Here is a 16,088-nt window from a genome sequence, read left to right as displayed (position 1 = left end):
TACGGTATCTGAAAATGCTACGAAAGCTGCAATTGCTATATTTGAACACTTGAGGGTGCCCCTAGATTTTCAAAATATTAACTTGAGACTGTTTGAGTTATACAGAAAAAAACTTGTATTCTCAAGTCTTAAGGGAAAGTATGGAGGTGCAGCAAAAATACCAAGAAGCGTGTTCTGATATCTGAGATGTGATTGAATCATTACCCGGCAAACATTTAGACAGTCGTGTGGAATATACTTAAAAGGCAGAGGAATGAGAAGAGAAACTGATTTTTTTTCTATATTTGGAACTTTTGAAAGAAAAACATATTCAATGTGTACTGAAAACTTTTATGAAAATATCTTAAATGAACATCCATGCGCGTTATAAAATGTGTTTGAAGTAAGTGGTTCTGGGTATTGGAATTATTTTAAAACCACAATTTAATAACATTGTCAAACAAAAATCTGAAGCTTGCGTGTATGTAATTTATATTTCTTACAGTGCCTCTAGTCTAGCCCCACATTGAACTCAAAGTCGTACATGGAAAACAATGTGCAGATTTTGTATTTTCCGTGAGTGAGTGAGTGAGTGAGTGAGTGAGTGAGAGAGAGAGAGAGAGAGAGAGAGAGAGAGAGAGAGAGAGAGAGAGAGAGAGAGAGTGTTAGGGTTACAGTTAGGGTTAGAGTACAACCCACGGTTTGTTTTGGTGTGTGCTGTGTACCCAGGAAAAAACCAGGCGCCCTGAGAGGAAGTGTTATAATTTCACCCAGTTTGCCTTCTGGTAAATGTGCTTCCTGTCCTTGGGGGGCATTTTTAAAAGAATGTCCATAACATACACTTGAAACTTTTTAAAAAAAATACAGAGTCTTGATCTAGGTCTGGTGATAACATTTGTCCGGTTCGAGAAACCAGGAACAGCAGGGGTAGAATTCAAAGCACTAAATGTTTATTCCATGCTATACCTATACATAAGAAGCTGATCTATTAACGGTCTAGCCAAATTTGTCCCCCTTGATAAGGATGAACAGAATTCACAGGGGTGGGGGCAGCACAGGTTTCTTGTGGGAATGTAATGACTCCAAACTGGTGACGTGTTTGATCCCGCTCATGGGCTCTGCTTGGTCATGTCCTACCCATTGATTTCAAATAAATACAGCGTTTAGTGGGGAGAACAGGCTGTATCTTTTTTTTTTCCTACCTGACTTCCTTCAAAGATGGTGAGACTCAATTGTCCTGAAGCTTCAGTCAACTCCCATGGTGCCTTAGAAATTGTTGGTTCTGCACTTTCAAGGAGACCAGGTTGGAAAGGGTTTGGTGTACAATAGCTGCCTTTACACTGATTATAGATGTTCCCATTACTCCACCATTCTGGGACAAAATACGACTTGGTTTTCTAATTTGATTTAAGAACACTATAGAGAGCTTAAGCTTTTTTTAAAGGGAAAAGCTCTTCGCAGAATAAAAATTTGTGATACATGTATATTGATATGATAAATGAAAGTACATGGCTTTGACTATAAATATCCATCCATTCATTAAAGAAAAAGCCTCAGGGTTGAGGGATCCTTGCAAAAATAGTTTGGTGCTTTGATGAGAAAGGCAGAATAAATCTCTGCTTGATTCTTTGAACTCCCCTTTCCTCCAGAATGGGAATGTTGTATGATTTATTCAGAGTATGCAACTTTATACAATTTGATGCCATTCAGACACTTTGCTCAAATGCCCCATAAATCCCAACATAGCCATGAGGAAGGACATTATCAATCTGACTAAGCTTTAATTATTATGCATACTTATAGTGGTTGTGGATGGGGAGCTACAAAATGATTTTATGGTGTGATTTTTATACCCAGGTTCTCTCTGATTAGTAACTGAGTCTCTGTAGAAAGAATCTTCTTTTTGGAAAGGTAATTGATCTTTTTAGCTGGGATGTTGCAATCTGCTGTGGTCTATCTATTGGATTCGGTTGGGATAAGAGGACTTCCTGTTGCAAAAGCTGTTTGACAGTCTCCTAGGTACAGCGTATGCAATCCAAGGAGCACTGGATACAAATGAGATATGGATTTCTCAAGCAGGATCATGGATGGATAGGTAGGGAATGTTGGAATGTTTGTTTGGAATGTTTATTCAACTTGTATGCCGCCCTATTCCCGAGGGACTCAGGGCGGCTAACAAACCAAAGGGAAGGGGAATACAAACAGAACACAAGTCAAGCAAGTTAAAAACAAAACAACAGTCACAACAGTTTAAGTGGGGCCGGGAACTCATCAGCCCTAGGCCTGCCGGAACAGCCAGGTCTTAGTGGCTTTGCGGAAAGCCGGAAGGATGGTGAGGGTCCGGATCTCCACGGGGAGATGGTTCCAGAGGGCCGGAGCAGCCACAGAGAAGGCCCTCCCCTGAGGGGACGACAGTCGACATTGGTATTCGGAGGAGGCCTAATCTGTGGGATCTAATTGGTCATAGGAAGGTGATTGGCAGGAGGCGGTCTCTCAAGTACCCAGGTCCAATACCTAAAGTTTCTATCAGCCAGCAGTGTATTTTCCTGAATTTTTGCCCCTCTCTATGATCTATTTTGCTTTAGTATTCAGCTGTATTTAAGAGCTGTCCCCAACACTTGCCCTGATTGGTATAAACTAAATAATAAGACTGGGTTGTGTTGAGAAAAATCTGGGAGCTATTTGGGGGACTCTTCTGCAAAAGGATAATAGTAATTCATTCAATTAGGTATCATATTTTATTCTAAAAACTGTTTTTGCTGTTGCTTTATATGTGGGACTTGGAGCAGAGTCAAGTTTAATCAAACGGAATTGCTGCTTTTTCTCTGTAGGTTGTTCAGTACAATTAGGTCATAATTGACCAGAAAGCAAACAGCACCCTCTTAGGAAACGAAGCATTCATTTAGCATCATGCAAATGGATTTTTGCTTGCCCGATGGGATTTATCTTTCCTGCCTCACATCCCCAGACCTGTTCTGAAGGAACTCCCAACCTTCCAGAGCAGATTTTGAATGCAAGTAGAACAAGGTGAAAATTATTAGACATATTATTTATACCTCTGGCTATCATCCAAGCATCACACCTGGTATTTAGTGTGAAAACAATGTTAAATAACTCAAATTCATAAGGGAAAGAGTTGGATGGTGGCAATTGTTTAAACTAAATCAGGGGTCTCCAACCCTTGGGCCACAGATCAGTACCAGTCCATGGCCTGTTAGGAATCAGGCCACACAGATAGAGGTGTAAGTGTGGGGTGAGAAAAACTGCACGTGCAAAGGATCTGTGTTGTGTGTTCCTTCACCTCCTGCCTGGTCCATGGAAAAATTGTTTTCCACAAAACTGGTCACTGGTGATGAAAAGGTTGAGAACTGCTGAGCTAAATTAATGCAAAATTAGTTAGACAATGTTATATATTGGTAAATATGTGTGAAATGTGCTGAAATGGATCTTGCTATCACCTTAAGGTACCACTATAAATATAATAAAAGGGACGCAGTGGCTCAGTGGTAAGACGCTGAGCTTGTCAATCAGAAAGGTTGGCAGTACAGCGGTTCGAATCCCTAGGCCGTCTAACGGAGTGAGTTCCCGTTACTTGTCCCAGCTTCTGCCAACCTAGCAGTCCAAAAACATGTACAAATGCAAGTAGAAAAATAGGGACCACCTTTGGTGGGAAGGTAACAGCGTTCCGTTCACCTTTGGCATTTAGTCATGCCAGCCACATGACCACGGAGACGTCTTTGGACAGCGCTGGATCTTCAGCTTTGAAACGGAGATGAGCTCCGCCCCCTAGAGTCGAGAGCAACTAGCGAGGTTGTGCGAGGGAAACCTTTACCCTTATAGATATAATCTAAGGGCCAAAATAGAAATGGGGACTAAACATTCTGGATTTTTTACATTTGTTTGTTGCTAGCAAAGTGTACAGGTAGTCCTCGTGGTACGGCCATAATTGATCCCAAAATTTATGCTGCAAAGTGAAACATTTGTTAAGAGAGTTTTGCCCCATTTTCCGACTTTTCTTGCCACCGTTGTTAATCATTGCTTTTGTCAAGTTAATCATACAGTTGTTAAGTGAATCTGGATTCCCTATTGACTTTGCTTTTCAGAAGATAGCAGAAGCTGATCACATAACCCCAGGACACCACCATAAATATGAACCAGTTGCCAAGCATCTGAACTTTGATTATGTGATCATGGGGATTCTACAACGGTTGTGAAAAATGGTCATAAGTCACTTTTTTCAGTGCCATTATAACCTTGAATGGTCACTAAATGAATTGTTGTAAATTGAGGACTACTTATAATTTCAGTGTCTGGCCCAAAGTCACCTAACTGATTTTCATTCTTAGGGGAGCCATACAACCAATACAGGTAACCTTGACTTACAGTCACAGTTGACCCCAAAATTTATTTACTAAGGAAGGCAGTTTTAAGTGAGTTGTGCTTCATTTTATGGCCTTGTTGCCATAGTTGTTAAACGAATTGCAGTCAATCATGTGGTTGTTAAGCAAATCTGGCTTGCTTGTCAAAAGTCTGATGGGAAGTCTACAAATCTGATCACATGACCCCAGCACAGGGCAACTCTCAGAGACACATGCCAGTTGCCAAGCATCTGAGTTTTGATCATGTGACCATGGGGATGCTGCAATGGTTGTGTAAAAAACAATCATGAGTCACTTTTTTCAGTCCTTGTCGTAACTTCGAGCAGTCACTACACAAATGATTGTAAGCCCGGGGGGGGGATTCTACCGGTTCGGACTGGTTCGGGTGAACCGATAGCTCTGACAATCAGCTGGGAGCAAACCAGTTTGCTCTGACAATCAGGTGGGCCCGCCCGCCCATGAGCTTTACTGACCTATGTCTTCTCAGCTGATTTGCGCAGCCGAGTAGATTGCCGCACCTCAGCTGTGTTACACCCCAGCAGTAACGTTGAATTGAATTGAATTTCCTTTATTTGTATGCCGCCCTTTTCCCTGGGGGGACTCAGGGCGGCTCACAATTCAAAAAGGGAGGGGGGGAAAGACAAACAGTATTCCAATATGGAAACAATACAACATATTAAAAGAGAGCACAACAGTCACACAATTCGGGTGGGGTTGGAATCTATGGGTTGGAACGTGGAAGGTAAGTTTTCTTAAAACTGCTTATGCGCGTGCAATCACCAACGCGGTTATTAAACCGGCAGGATCCCACCACTGGTTGTAAGTCAAAGACAATAATCTGTAGTCTGCTTTCTAGGCTATCATCTACAGGAAACTACCTCTCCCGTTGTGGAAAAAAAATGTTTTTTTAAATAGAAGACAAAAGTTTTCTTCCAAGTGGTCAAAGTTTTCTATTCATTCACAGACATTCATAAAAGTTTTCCTTTGATTCTCTTTGGTTGCCTTGTGTTTAGGCATGCATTATCGATTTCTATGGTTTGGGCCATATGTTCTCTTCCCAGCAGAGCCACAAAAGCTTTTGCACGTACAATGAATGAAATGCCTCAGTGGCTCCCTTTCGCTTTTCTTCGCTCTTCAGGTATTTGAAATACCCTGTAGAAAAAGTCTGGAAATAAGTTGCATAGGGAGTAGTTCTCAGCACGATGATACTAATGATGATGATGATGGTAATTATAGCCACCCATTTCCATAGATTTGGATGGCTTCCAAATATAAAACAGTAAATAAATACAACTTCACAGGCAGCCTGGACCAAAACAAACTGCAGTATAACAAAGGAAGCCAGAGGAGAGGCTAACAACGAAGGTTTTCTGTTTTGCTTTGCATGTAGTTGCCCTTGAAGAAATTACTCCTTGTGTATGATTTTGAAGACGGTTGCAATTACGTTGCTTCATGCAGTGCATGGAACAGAAACTATTTTTTTATTCCAGCATCCAATTCCAGTTTTGTTTACAAGAGAGAAAAACATAAAGCTTTCTTCTCCCGGATTTCTCCTCCCCACCAACCCCCAGAAACAGATGCTGCATGTTTAAGAAACACAAAAAATTGGTACAAAATTCACAAGAAAAAGCAGCCAGGGTTTTTTTTCTCATTAATCAAAAGACTTCTCTCCCTCCCTCCCTCCTTCCCTTCCTCCCTCTCCCTCTTTGTGTTTGCATTTGTAGCTGTTTTACTTTGCTTTTCAAAATGTTGAACCCCATTTATTCCTGAAAGGCTTATCTCAATAGATTCTGGTGGTATCTGAATGGTTATTGAAGTCAAAAACTGAAACTTGTGTTTATAAAAATAAATAGTAATAACAATAGCACTAGCGGTCTTATATACCGCTTCACAGTGCTTTACATCCCTCTCTAAGTTTTTTACAGAGTCGGCATATTGCCACCAACAATCCGGGACCTCGTTTTACCAACCATTGAAGGATAGAAGGCTGATTCAACCTTGAGCGAGTCAGGATCGAACTCCTGGCAATGGGCAGAGTTAGCCTGCAACACGGCATTCTGCCTTCAAACCACTGCACCTCCATGGCTCTTAAAGCAGTGATATTATTCTACTTTCTTACCCCCTTCTTTTTCATCAGTAATTATTAATTGGGGAAGAGGGAAGATGGGTAATGTTTTAAGATATTTCCAGCTTTTAACTTGAGTCTTTGTAAATTAGGTACCTGGCAGGGAAGATAGGATGGTCATGATTTCAAGTTTTTAAAAAGCCCCAAAGAACAGGGCACTTGTTCAGGATCTAGGAAGTGAATTTTATCAGCATTATATTTATCATTACATCTAACAACAGATGTATTTGTGCAGCTTTTATGCAGAATGCAATAGTGTCTAATGCCAAAGTACTTCCAGATGTATCTTTCTTTTTTCTGATCTCCAAAGACTGCTTCATTGCAGAGAATTTAGACCTGTAGCAGCTTGTATTTTTCAAAATATTACAAGAGTCCCATGAAATATTTAAGCCCTGATCTATTTAGAAGCAAGAACACATTGTGCGAATGACTACTGAAAATCATGAAAACCCGCAGTAATGCTTACTTGCACATTTACATGTGTGTGGTTATGTTCAATGATTGTAAATCCTTCTATATTCTTGTTTGAGCATTAGAGTCATTGGTTATTGGGTCTTACTGTCAGGTTCAAAAAAAAACTTAGAAACAAAACTGACAATTAAAAAGACCATGGTCTGTTTTCTAAGAAAGTGCAATTGTAAGTTTTTGTGTGTGTGGAAGGTAGACATTTTTAGTATTTAAAATAAATACATGTCAAACAAAAATTGCTGAAGCAGCAGTAAAATGAAGGAAACTAATTTTCTCATTAAGCATACCTGTTTTCTGTTGTTTGCTATCAAATCAATAAAGCCTATGTGTGCAAAATCTTCTGGATTATTTTTGTTCACTCATTAGAAGAAAATGGTTGCAAATATATAAACCTGAATTAATTTTAGTGCCTTCCAATATGATACTGTAATTTTTCGGAATTAGTGTATTTGATTTTAAAGAATTTGGCTTTGGTTAAATGTTTAACATCGCACCGGTTGGGGGTGTTGCACCGTTGGCATTAATTTGTGTTATCAGCTAGGCTTGTTCCTACCTCCCATTATTTTAAAGACAGTTTTCCTAGATACCCAGTTATTTTTCCATTGGCAACGGATGGTACATGACCCCAGCACTGTCATCGGATTAAAAATTATTTGATTGCATCAACTTTTTTCTTTTTCTTAATTCTCCAGCTTTTATAGCAACAGGACAAGCAGTCCTGCTGTGAAGAGTGCTGAACTTGTTGACATCAATATGCTTGCACAATCAGAACATAATTCACAGAATAAGCTACAGGAGCTAGGCTTGGCTTTTTTAAAATTATCTGATAAAATTTATTTTAAAATTTATTTTTCTGTTTTCTTATTGAACCACACTGTAAGGTTAAGATAATTATCTTTGATCACCTGGGTTAGGGCTGGGAGAGCCAGATTTAAACTCACACTCAATCATGAAGTTTTCTAACTGAGATTGGATCGATCATTATCCTCAAATGGTTATTATGAGGATTAAATAAAGCCGAGAATTACCTAGACCACTGTGGCTCTTAGATGAGGCAAACTGATGCCTGCAGATGCCAACTAAACATCATACTCCATTTATCTTAAGTTTATAAAATCTTCTTTTGCTTTTTTTTTTAAAGGAACTCTGGGATCTTATAAAACAGCCGTGTCTTGAAATGTATTTATTTTTATTTTCAGTTAACTTCAGAGGCCTATTTTCTGAGGACATCTGTATGAAACCCAGAGGAATTTATAGAAATGACAACATTGATTGATTTGGTGTCATCAAGCTCCCTCTTGACTCTTGGCAATCATAGCTAGATTATGTCCAGGATTTTCTGTCTTCTACATCTGATCATCCTCTTTTTCTTTTTACCTTTCCCAGCATGGTAATTTCTTCAGAGAAGTAGTTCTTCGCACAGTATGAAAACATTAAGAGGCAGAAATCTGCTTTCAGCAGGTTAATTTGAAAGTTAAAAGTTTTTTTTAAAAAATTAAGTGAAGGTGAGCAGGGAATCTCTTGGAAGTCAAGAATTGTTTGTGGCCATCATGTTTGGGAATATCACACTGCTTTGATATCCCCAAACAAGATGATAATGAATTTTGAAATTACAGAAGGGTGTGTAGAGGGAACATATAGTGGACTGAGCTGGCACTTAGCCATTTCTGTAGGATTTTTCTTTTCTTTTTTGTTTTGTAAATTATTTGAAGATGATTGGAAAAAATGTGTTTCCTGCAAATTAAATAAGGCTTAGAAGCTTAATATTTGAAAAATCGATATGTTTAGTGCCATTCAACTCCTTGCGTTAAGATTGGCTAGGGAGTCCCTGCTATTTCCTGCAAGTCGGTATAGCTCAAGGGTCTCCAAACGTGGCAATTTTAAGACTTGTGAACTTTCCCTGGCTAAGGAATTCTGGGAATTGAAGTCCACAATTCTTAAAATTGCCAAGTTTGTTGGAACTTCTCAATAGTACCACACTTATTATGGAATTGATTCTCAAGAAACGCCCCATCTTCCCCATTCCCAGCTGCCCCCCATCTTTTTTTAGACAGCAGTGGAAAACATTCCAGTTAACCCCAACATTAATAGGATAACAAATACTCCACAATTAGACCTTCAGATTTATATTGGTTTTTAATGAAATCTTTTTACGATTGTTTTTAAAGATAGTTGATTTTATTGTTATTTCTAGCTATAATTTTATTCCTTAGCTATAATTTTATTCCTTAGCTATAATTTTATTCCTTAGCTATAATTTTATTCCTTAGCTATAATTTTATTCCTTTATTCCTTTGCTAATAGAAACATGTTCCTTCATGAGGATGAGCTATATAGAAATAAGATGTTAATCATGTAAATCTGTCAAAAAAAATTGAATAGGTCTTTGCTGTTGCACTACTACATTTAATTATCTTTTGATTCCTTCTCCAATTTGATAATGAATTCCCTCCACACACATGACTGAACACTACCATTTGGACAGATAACTAAAGGCTGATGAAATTACCTTTTCTGCTGTAGAAATGGGAACACATACATAATCAGTTTTCTTTACTCAACCAATTGATCATTCCACGGATGTACCTAGCTTAACATTAAATTCTTCTTTTTATATAAGACCTAAAAAAGATGAAAACCAGAGCAGCTGTATTAGACTTAGATCATTAGTGGCGGTAGATAAATAGTGCAGATCATTCACGGTTAAGCTCTTAGGTAACTTTATGTCTTTTCCTAATTTCTACCTTAAAATCTCATATCATTGTTTGATGCAAGAAGCTAACTTATGAAAAGGGTTAAAGTTTTGTTTAACACGAGATGTCGTGCCGGGTTTTAGGTTTCCAAGGGGGAAATGGTCACTGAAAATCTCTTACCTGACAAAAACAATTTCAATTTACTGATAGGAAGGATAGCATAGTTTCCAACTTCATTTTTTTGTTCAGATGTTTATTCCTTCAGATTTCATTTTCAAATGGCAGTTCCGCTTGCCATAATGGAATGGTGGTAGACAGTATTTTTTTCCAGAAAGAAATTACATTTGATAATCCTTCAGATGGATATTGTCCATTCCCAATTGAGTGATCATATGTTTCTAAAAGACAACAAACAGGACGGGAGTCTGTTTTATGGCTTTCTTCAACCTGTAATGTTCTAAACAAAAAACAAAGACCCCTGCAGTTATCTTATTTACATGTGAATAATGTATTAATTCTGAGCCATGAGAATTTAAACATTGCTCAAGAATTTTATGGGGGGGGGGATAATCTCGAAAAACGAGATCCCGTATTTGGGTTAGATGTCCTTGACTTTTCTACTAATCTTTTAAAGCTCTAAATCTTCAGTGGGTAGACAGGATGAAACTTCAGTTTTATCACAGGAGTCCTAATCTAACCTTATCTAGCTTCAGTTAATCACATTTTATGGCTTAGATGTAGATGGAAAAGTTGGATCCTGATAAAGTAATTGACCTTTACTTTCGCATTGCCATTTAAAAATCTCAGAAGAAGTCTTCCCTAATCCTATCTTGAAATATCAACTTTGTTATGATGTGTGTGAGAGAAGGAGGGAGAGGGAGTGTGTGTGTGTGTATGTGTGAGAGAGGTTGCGAGACTTATTTTCTGGTACATTTAAGATTGGCAGATGGATTTTCTAGATAGAATGTAGATGATAGATAGATTAGATAGATAGATAGATAGATAGATAGATAGATAGATAGATAGAGATAGATAGATAGATAGATAGATAGATAGATAGATAGATAGATAGATAGATAGATAGATGATAGATATAATTTGTGCAGTTACCTGAAGAAACTGATTGTTATTCCCAGTTGAATGAACTAGATTACTAATTGGAGAAGATTGTTCCCTTAGTCTGAACTTCATACCATGGAGATAATACATATGTAAATTAAGTTTCCCTTTATTTTCTAAAGGAGTCCTATTTGAATAAGCAAATCCTTTTAATGAAAGCATCCCTCAGAGCATCAGAATTATATATTTAATTCTCCTGCCATTTATCTCTGAAGACTGGATTCATCATCTCTTCTCTATGAATAAATGTTAATCATTGATTAAATGTACTGTTTGGGGGATAGGATTTCAATGTCTCTTGTTCTCTTTAAAAAATATGTAAGGCTTGGTCTTTCTCTTCATTAGAATAATTTACTTTTTGGGAAGCCCAAGTACAGAGCTATCTGGTGTGAGTTGAGCACCGCTCTTCATACATTATTGACAGAATTAAGCTTGATCCTCCCCCAGATCTATCAGGCTGGGTTTTATCTTGCAAACCCACTGGGGTCTGGCTTATTGCTCTCAGCTAACAGTTGTGGACCAGTCTATTATGGGGTGAGGCTTTCATTATAACTGAAATATAATTAATCTCGGCTAGGCAGTGCTTATAGAGAAGGGATAATAAATGACTTCTATTTTTAATGTTCTCAGAGAATTGTTTTGTCCCAGGTATTTTGAATTGGCAATAAAAGAAAGCTTTCCTATCTGTTGGCGAATAAGATGGCTTGCAATGGTGAAGAGTGCTTTTTGCTGCAGCAGATGCAAGCAAGAGAATGTCAAGATTGCTATATAAAAAAAAGAAAGAAAAGTCTCACACAATTTTGCTGTCTTCTAATACAGTGTTTCTCAACCTTGGCAACTTGAAGACGTCTGGACTTCAACTCCCAGAATTCCCCAGCAAGCATTCGCTGGCTGGGGAATTCTGGGAGTTGAAGTCCGGACATCTTCAAGTTGCCAAGGTTGAGAAACACTGTTCTAATAAGGCTGATCCCGCCTCAGATTCTTTCCTTTTTCTCTATTTGTTCTGATTAAGACAAAGGCAGGAGGCAGGGGAGCTTCCCTGACCTTGCTTTTCCCTTTCAGTCACTTCACTTCATTTGCACCACCAGAAGATGGTGAATCACTGTCTACCTTGGGTCTCAAAGAAGCTAGGTTAGATAGGTTGCCTTCATCCCAAATACGTAAAGGTTAACTTTGACTGCATAGATACGTCCATGTTTTTCCTGGGCCACAATATGGAAGCAATTTATCTTTACTTTCTCTGTGATTTTTTTAAAAACAAACCTGGATTTTGCTTGGGATCTCCCATTCAACTTCCACCTCATTTTAGTTTTTCTAGGAATAGGGAAGGACTATTAGATGTAGCCACTTGCAATCTCTCTCTCTTTCACTCACTCACTCACTCACTCACTCACTCACTCACTCACTCACTCACTCACCATTCCAAGGCCCTAGAAAGCAATGTTTTCAACATGTTTTTGCTTTTCCTTTACCCTAGAGAATCAAACCTTCAATGCCTATGGCTATAGTTCCCATCAGTCTCAACTGATCATTTAATGGCTGAAGAAAAGGGTGAGGCCTCCCATCCCTGAGACTAAAGATCTCCCATTTAATTGATAGATATTGATTTGTTCCTTGCCCCAAGTTCTAGTCCCAGAAATGTGATGAATGTTCTCAGCACAGGGAGAATGTACTTTTCTTTCTTGCCTAGACAGTATAATCAATAAAGAAGGTAAGAAGTTCTTCATTTGAATCAACTCTGAGATTCTCAGAATCTTGTGAAAATCTTTTGAAAGAAGTGTTGTGCTTTGTGGCACGACCATAGCTGTTGGATCCTTGTGTGTATTTAATGTGTCTTCTGATTCTGTTTTCTTGTCCTTCGCCATTCTCTGAATGGATAGCTCTAGATTGTTACAGAACGTGGCTTTTGTGATACATCAGTTGTTGGTAGGACAACTGTTGTCTATTTCCCTCCCTCCACAACGTCAGGCTTTGCCACAAATGATATTCCTGATCATGGTTCATGTAATCGCTTGCTCTACAATATTTCACGAAAGCAGTTTTAAATTTGGGTTGTGTTGTGCATTTATTTTTCCATGTCACCCTCTCTCCCTATTGTTATAAAATTATGATTTATCAGTGATCTAACTGAATAAATTACGGTCTCAGTTAATTTTCCAGCTTGCATTTTTTAATGACGGTTTCCTTAAATTTTCCAAATAATCCTGTACTCCTCCCTCCCTCCCCCACCCTCTTTTGGAAGCGCAAGTGGCAAAGCAGTCCATTTTGTTTTTTATTTATTTATGAACATTGTTTTTCAGATTTTGACTTGAACTCTTTCTGGCACTGGAACAAGTTTGCAGATTATGTGCAGTGCGTTCTGGCTTTCACTGGGGTAACAGGATGCGTCACTTACCTTTCCCTTGACTCCAGTATCTTTGTTGAAACCTTGGGTTTCCTTGCTGTTTTCATTGAAGCCATGGTGGGTATCCCGCAGCTCTACCGTAATTATCAGAATAGGTCAACTGAAGGAATGAGGTAAGATTGTATGCATGTACCATAATTTCTGCCTTTCTTGACATGTGGTTGTTTTCTTTGCCTAAGGGCCAGTGCCAGAATTTCTTCGACAAAACAATAACACAACACAAAAACACCATAAATGCTTGTGGACAAGCCCCTCCGCTGTTAAGTCAACCTTCACATTTGTAGCCTGGACACCATGAAAAGTCTGCCATGTGCAGATAAGCTAGCGCCATCAAAAATTTTCATGTTTAATTTTTTCACAACTGAATTATCCACAGGTGGTTCACTTTTCATGGTATTTTATTAAAAATTCAAGGGTCAGCTTAACTCTGAGTTGGCTTATTTGCGCATATATATATATATATATATATATATATATATATATATATATATATATATATATATATATATATATATATATATATATATATATATATATATATATATATATATATATATATATATATATATATATATATATATATATATATGTAGGTCTCTAGTTGTTCGGGTTTTCTCCCGCGTAGAATTGGATATGTCTTTGCGACGTTTCGACGAAGTCACATTCGTCATCTTCAGGCTGCTGCTGACTACTTCAGGTTTGGTGTTTCCAGGAGTAGTGTGGGATGTTGGCTGTTTGTCCCTTATAACTGCTGGTAGGGGATTAAATTTTAACTGCCAGTAGGGGATTAAGTTTTAACTGCCAGTAGGGGATTAAAACTGATTGAGTGGGGGCTTGGGTGTGTCTTGATTAGGTGGAAGTGTGTCAATATTTGGTGGAAGGGTGTTCTGTTCTGATTGTTTGGGAGGTTGTGTTTCCTGTGAGGGTAGGAGGGGTTTTGAAGAGGCTGATTGTGCTTTAGCAGTTTGGCTTCTGGTTCTGGGTCGTGCCTCCTCATCAGTTTGTGTTTTTGGTTGTTTTCTTTGTGTATGTTTTTTGGTAGTATTCTGTGTGGCTATTGTGAGTGTGGGCCTGGTCTCATTCTTCATGTTTGGGATTCGTTTGTTAATGAGGGCGGGTTTCCAAAGGGCTGGCAGGCGGGAGGTGTCGTCACGCCTGTTCATGCTATGTGGGTGTTTTTCTATTTCGATTGCTTCCCTGATTATACGGTTGTTGAAGTGTTCGGCCTTGGCGATGGTTCTTGTCTTATTGAAGTCAATTTTATGTCCTGTGGCTTTGAGGTGTTGGACCAGGGAAGAAGTTGGTTCTTCTTTTTTGATTGCATTTTTGTGTTCTTCAATGCGTGCACTTATTCTTCTGTTGGTCTGTCCGATGTATGTGGCGGGGCAAGTAGTGCATGGGATTTCATATACTCCTTGATTTTCTAATTCAATTTTGTCTTTGGGGTTTCTTAGGATGGTGGATATTTTCCGGTCTGTGCAGAATGCTGTCTTGATGTTGTGTTTGCGGAGGATTTTGCTGATTTTGTCTGTGGTGCCTTTTATGTATGGGAGGAGGGCTTTTCCATTTTCTTGTTCTCTGTCCTGGACTTTAGTGGGGGTTTCTTTTTGGATTAGGTTGGTGATCTTATTTCTTTGGAATCCATTGGATGTCAGTACGTTGGTGAGAGTGTGTAGTTCGGTTTTTAGGTGTTGTTCATCAGCTAGGCGTTTTGTTCTGGAGATGAGTGTCTTGGCTACGGAATTGATCTGGGCTGGGTGGTGGTGTGAGAGTGCGTGCAGATAGCGGTTAGTGTGTGTTTTCTTCTGGTAGATGGTGTGTCCTAGGGAGCCGTTAGATTTCCTGTAAACTAAGACGTCCAGGAAGGGGAGTTGGTTGTTTATTTCTGTTTCCATGGTGAACTGTATTTTGGGGTGTAGGCTGTTGAGGTGTGTAAGGAAGATGTCCAGTTGTTCTTTCCCATGTGGCCAGATTATGAAAGTGTCGTCTACATATCTGAGCCAGAGTTTAGGTTTGTGATCAGATTTTTCCAGGGCTTGGGTTTCAAAGTTTTCCATGTAGAGATTGGCAATGACAGGTGAGAGGGGTGATCAAAATCTCTACATGGAAAACTTTGAAACCCAAGCCCTGGAAAAATCTGATCACAAACCTAAACTCTGGCTCAGATATGTAGACGACACTTTCATAATCTGGCCACATGGGAAAGAACAACTGGACATCTTCCTTACACACCTCAACAGCCTACACCCCAAAATACAGTTCACCATGGAAACAGAAATAAACAACCAACTCCCCTTCCTGGACGTCTTAGTTTACAGGAAATCTAACGGCTCCCTAGGACACACCATCTACCAGAAGAAAACACACACTAACCGCTATCTGCACGCACTCTCACACCACCACCCAGCCCAGATCAATTCCGTAGCCAAGACACTCATCTCCAGAACAAAACGCCTAGCTGATGAACAACACCTAAAAACCGAACTACACACTCTCACCAACGTACTGACATCCAATGGATTCCAAAGAAATAAGATCACCAACCTAATCCAAAAAGAAACCCCCACTAAAGTCCAGGACAGAGAACAAGAAAATGGAAAAGCCCTCCTCCCATACATAAAAGGCACCACAGACAAAATCAGCAAAATCCTCCGCAAACACAACATCAAGACAGCATTCTGCACAGACCGGAAAATATCCACCATCCTAAGAAACCCCAAAGACAAAATTGAATTAGAAAATCAAGGAGTATATGAAATCCCATGCACTACTTGCCCCGCCACATACATCGGACAGACCAACAGAAGAATAAGTGCACGCATTGAAGAACACAAAAATGCAATCAAAAAAGAAGAACCAACTTCTTCCCTGGTCCAACACCTCAAAGCCACAGGACATAAAATTGACTTCAATAAGACAAG

General features: G+C 39.0%; 1 protein-coding gene across 2 annotated transcripts in view; it reads left to right on the top strand.

The window, feature by feature from the left end:
- The window catches only part of SLC66A2 (solute carrier family 66 member 2), a 79,680-nt gene that overhangs the window by 36,943 nt on the left and 26,649 nt on the right, over positions 1-16,088 (top strand). For both annotated transcript variants that reach the window (XM_087707345.1, XM_087707346.1), the window contains one exon: positions 13,064-13,280. In XM_087707345.1, the coding sequence (XP_087563471.1) occupies positions 13,064-13,280 (217 nt within the window). The remainder of the gene's footprint in view (positions 1-13,063; positions 13,281-16,088) is intronic.

This window comes from Thamnophis sirtalis, unplaced genomic scaffold (genome assembly GCF_051295495.1).
Source record: "Thamnophis sirtalis isolate CommonGarterSnake01/CBP01778 unplaced genomic scaffold, rThaSir2_p1.2 scaffold_2, whole genome shotgun sequence".
Lineage (NCBI taxonomy): Eukaryota > Metazoa > Chordata > Lepidosauria > Squamata > Natricidae > Thamnophis > Thamnophis sirtalis.
The sequence above is the reverse complement of the archived record's forward strand: the minus strand, read 5'-3'. Positions and strand labels throughout refer to the sequence as shown.